General features: G+C 39.9%; 1 protein-coding gene across 3 annotated transcripts in view; it reads right to left on the bottom strand.

Moving 5' to 3' along the window:
* The window catches only part of LOC143277263 (uncharacterized), a 165,988-nt gene that overhangs the window by 88,652 nt on the left and 72,336 nt on the right, over nt 1-5,000 (bottom strand). For all 3 annotated transcript variants that reach the window (XM_076582051.1, XM_076582050.1, XM_076582052.1), the window contains 2 exons: nt 2,083-2,230; nt 1,344-1,423 (listed from right to left, as the gene is read on the bottom strand). In XM_076582051.1, coding sequence (XP_076438166.1) covers nt 1,344-1,423; nt 2,083-2,230 — 228 coding nt within the window. The remainder of the gene's footprint in view (nt 1-1,343; nt 1,424-2,082; nt 2,231-5,000) is intronic.

Here is a 5,000-nt window from a genome sequence, read left to right as displayed (position 1 = left end):
ATATATATATATATATATATATATATATATACATACACTACACACATACTCACACATACCCATACGTACACACGCACACACACATACATACACAGAACAACACACTACAGCACAACACAATACGGTACAACACAACATAAAACAATACAATAAAACAGAATACAATACAAAACAAAACAAAACAAAACAATAAAACACACTACGATGTACTGCAACACAAAACACTACAACAAAATACAACACAACACAATAAACACAGTATGCTACAACACAACACAATACAACACAACACGATATAACACGACACAAAACAACACAACACACTACAACACAACACAATACAACACAATAAACACAACACAACACAAAAACACTACAACAAAATACTATACAACTACAACACAACGACACAAAACAACACAATAAAACTGAACACACTACAACACAACACAACAAAAAAACAACACAACACAACACATAATACAACAAAAAACACCACACCATAATAAAACAGAACACACTACAATACAACACAACACAACACAACACAACACATTACAACACAACACGACACAACACACTCCAACACAACACATTACAACACAACACACTACAACACAACACAACATAACACGGCACAACACACTACAACACAACACGACACACTACAACACAACACATTACAACACAACACACTACAACACAACACAACACACTACAACACAACACATTACAACACAACACACTACAACACAACACGACACACTACAACACAACACATTACAACACAACACACTACAACACAACACAACACACTACAACACAACACATTACAACACAACACACTACAACACAACACGACACACTACAACACAACACATTACAACAATACAACACGACACAACACACTCCAACACAACACATTACAACACAACACACTACAACACAACACACTACAACACAACACACTACAACACAACACATTACAACACAACACACTACAACACAACACAACATAACACGGCACAACACACTACAACACAACACGACACGACACAACACAACACACTACAACACAACACAACATAACACGACACAACACACTACAATACAACACAACACGACACGACACAACACACTACAACACAATACGACACAACACACTACAATACAACACAACATAACACGACACAACACACCACGACACAACACAACACACACTACAACAACCCCACACCACAGAGAAGACCTTACACCACACCACAACACACTACAACGCAACACGACACACCACAACACAACACGACACTACAACAACCCCACACCACCAAAGAAGAACTTACACATCAGTGGGAACCATTCCCTCCTCAATGTTGAGGGTCAGGGTCTGCAAAGGCTTCCTGAGGGTCTGCTGCATGTAGGTCTGTAACACACACACACACACACATACACACACGCGCACACACACACGCACGCACGCGCACACACACACACACACACACACCGGGTTCTGTGAGGACTCTCTTGTCTCCCTTTGTCTGTCTGTCTGTCTGTCTGTCTGCACATCTCTCGCTGTCTCCGTCTGTCTGTTTTGTATGTCTATCTCTACACACACACACTACACACACACACACAAACACACACACACTACACACACACACTACACACACCTGCAGCAGGGGGAAGAGGTCAGTTCTCTCCAGCATCAGTTCCACATAGTGAATCTCTCTCTCTCTGTCCCCCCCCTCCACACACACACACTACACACACACTACACACACACACACACACACACTACACACACACACACACACACACACACACACACACACACACACACACACACACACACACACACACACTACACACACACACTACACACACACACTACACACACACACTACACACACCTGCAGCAGGGGGAAGAGGTCAGTTCTCTCCAGCATCAGTTCCACATAGTGCATCTCTCTCTCTCTGTCCCACCCCTCCACACACACACACACACACACAACACACACACACACACACACACTACACACACACACACACACACACACACACACACACACACACTACACACACCTGCAGCAGGGGGAAGAGGTCAGTTCTCTCCAGCATCAGTTCCACATAGTGCATCTCTCTGGCGAAGGCCCTCCACGGCACCAGGTCTGACTCCGCCTGCAGGAAGTCCAGAGTGGACAGAGCCACGGACATGTCCAGGAGACCCGCTCTGGGGAGAGAAGAAGAAGAGGAAAAAAAAGATTGATTAATTAAATAAATAAATAAATAATTCATTCATTAACTCACTCAGTACGGCCAGTCCTCTCTTCTCCTCATGCATACATGAACTTGCGAAGAAGTGGTAGCAGCAGCAGCAGCAGCAGCAGCAGTAGTAGTAGTAGTAGTAGCAGTAGCATCAGCAGCAGCAGAAGTAGAAGTAGTAGTGAAAGGTTAAAGGTTCCCATACCCTTCTATGGCCATCGGGGGCAGTGAATTCACACCCACTGTGTCTAAGGTTCGGCATAGGAAGGCGGGGCCCAATCCTCTCCTTCCGCCGTTTTAACTCACTCAGTACGGCCAGTCCTCTCTTCTCCTCTACACAGACCCCTCGGATGTCCAGTGGGTGTCTCAATGACCCAACATTTAGCTTCCGTCGTCAGAACTGTGCTTTGTCAACATTCACCACTTCAGTATAAGAGCCTTCCGCTTGCAATATTTTGATGGTGGTAATTGGGGCGAAACGCTGTTAACGTCGTCTCTTTCGCCGTTCGTATGGAGAGAGTTAAATTAAGTAAATATCGATAATATCAAGAAGATGAAGAAATACACAAAATCACTGAAACAAGTGTAATTTCAATACAAATGGTAACAGTAAATAGTAATAATTGTGACTTTTGCTTAGAATCCAAAGATAGTATTGAGCATATTTTCTCGCGATGCAATCACACTAAAAAAAAATTTTGGTGAATGTAGAAGATTTACTAAAATACAAAACATACGATGTGTGCAAATTTAAAGTTTAACGAGCATATAATACTTTTTGGTTTCCATATGGATATAGTTACAGATGATCTCACGAGATCATCAGGGCTTGCCAAGACATTCCTGCAGGGCACAGTGCAAGAGGGGAGAAGGAGAGGCAGACAGAGGAAGAGATGGGAGGACAACATCCCAGAATGGACGGGCTTGAGGTTGAGCAATACAGTCAGGAGGTCAGAAAACCGAGAGGATTGGAGGATGCTGGTTGCCAGATCACCTGTGGCGCCCCAACGGTCCACAAGACTACGGGATAGGTGAAGAAGGAAGAAGGTGATAGTTACAGACCAAGTTCTTGATTTGATAATCCTCCTGGGGAAGATGTATATACATATAAATGTAAATCAAATAAATGCCTACCGAATATTCACTCATTTCAAAAATAGATTACCTCAAGATACAAAATAGAAGAATATAATGCAATGGTCGCATGTAAAATACACAGTTTCAAGACAAAATGGCTACCATATTTACCTTTGCTTGAAAACAATATATGAGACGTTTATTAAAAGTTAAGATACTCAAATACGTAAATCTCCATGATGCTTTTTCAAATGGTTTGTTGTTGGGTGAAGAAATTAAGCATTGTGTAATGTTATATGGAAATGATTAACTTCGGGTGGAATGGTATGGTGTTTTTTTTGTGTGTGTTGGTGGTGTTTTCGTGAGGATATATTCAAATGACCTGTATACTTGAGTTGCAGTACCTATTTTCACTATTATGTATGTCGTCATGCCTTTCTGGACCTTATGTTTCATTTATTATGTACTCTTTCTTATCCTGTTTATGTATTTGATTTATGTATTTAAGTACTTATGTTAAATATAATTATACGTGTAATCAAAATTGAAAATTAAAAAAAAAGTTACAAAAAGAAGAAAAAAAAGGAGGAGGAGAAGAAGATTACTGGGTTTATAAATCAATCAGGTGATGATATCATCAATAACATCAAGAAGGAGAGGGAGGAAGGAGGTGGAGAAGATTAAAGGATTTATTAATCAATCAGGTGATGATATCATCAATAACATCAAGACGGAGGGAGGAAGGAGGTGGAGAAGATTAAAGGATTTATTAATCAATCAGGTGATAATATCATCAATAACATCAAGACGGAGAGGGAGGAAGGAGGTGGAGAAGATTAAAGGATTTATTAATCAATCAGATGATGATATCATCAATAACATCAAGAAGGAGAGGGAGGAAGGAGGTGGAGAAGATTAAAGGATTTATTAATCAATCAGGTGATGATATCATCAATAACATCAAGAAGGAGAGGGAGGAAGGAGGTGGAGAAGATTAAAGGATTTATTAATCAATCAGGTGATGATATCATCAATAACATCAAGAAGGAGAGGGAGGAAGGAGGTGGAGAAGATTAAAGGATTTATTAATCAATCAGGTGATAATATCATCAATAACATCAAGAAGGAGAGGGAGGAAGGAGGTGGAGAAGATTAAAGGATTTATTAATCAATCAGGTGATAATATCATCAATAACATCAAGACGGAGAGGGAGGAAGGAGGTGGAGAAGATTAAAGGATTTATTAATCAATCAGGTGATGATATCATCAATAACATCAAGAAGGAGAGGGAGGAAGGAGGTGGAGAAGATTAAAGGATTTATTAATCAATCAGGTGATGACATCATCAATAACATCAAGAAGGAGAGGGAGGAAGGAGGTGAAGAATATTAGATTGATCAATCAATCAGATAATAATATATAATAATATATAATGATACCAAGAAGAAGAAGAAGGAGGAGGAGGAGAAGATTAAAGGATTTATTAATCAATCAAATGATAGTATATCAATAACGTTAAGAAGAAAAAGAAGAAGAAGAAGAAGAAGAAGGAGGAGGAGGAGGAGGAGGAGGAGGAATCAGTGATAAAACTATTACGCCAGGAATGGGGATAATTATATTATTATTATTATTATTATTATTATTATTATTATCACACAAA

The sequence above is a fragment of the Babylonia areolata genome, chromosome 33 (assembly GCF_041734735.1).
Source record: "Babylonia areolata isolate BAREFJ2019XMU chromosome 33, ASM4173473v1, whole genome shotgun sequence".
Taxonomy (NCBI): Eukaryota; Metazoa; Mollusca; class Gastropoda; order Neogastropoda; family Buccinidae; genus Babylonia; species Babylonia areolata.
Note: the sequence above shows the minus strand (reverse complement) of the source record. Positions and strands in the feature narration are given on the sequence as shown.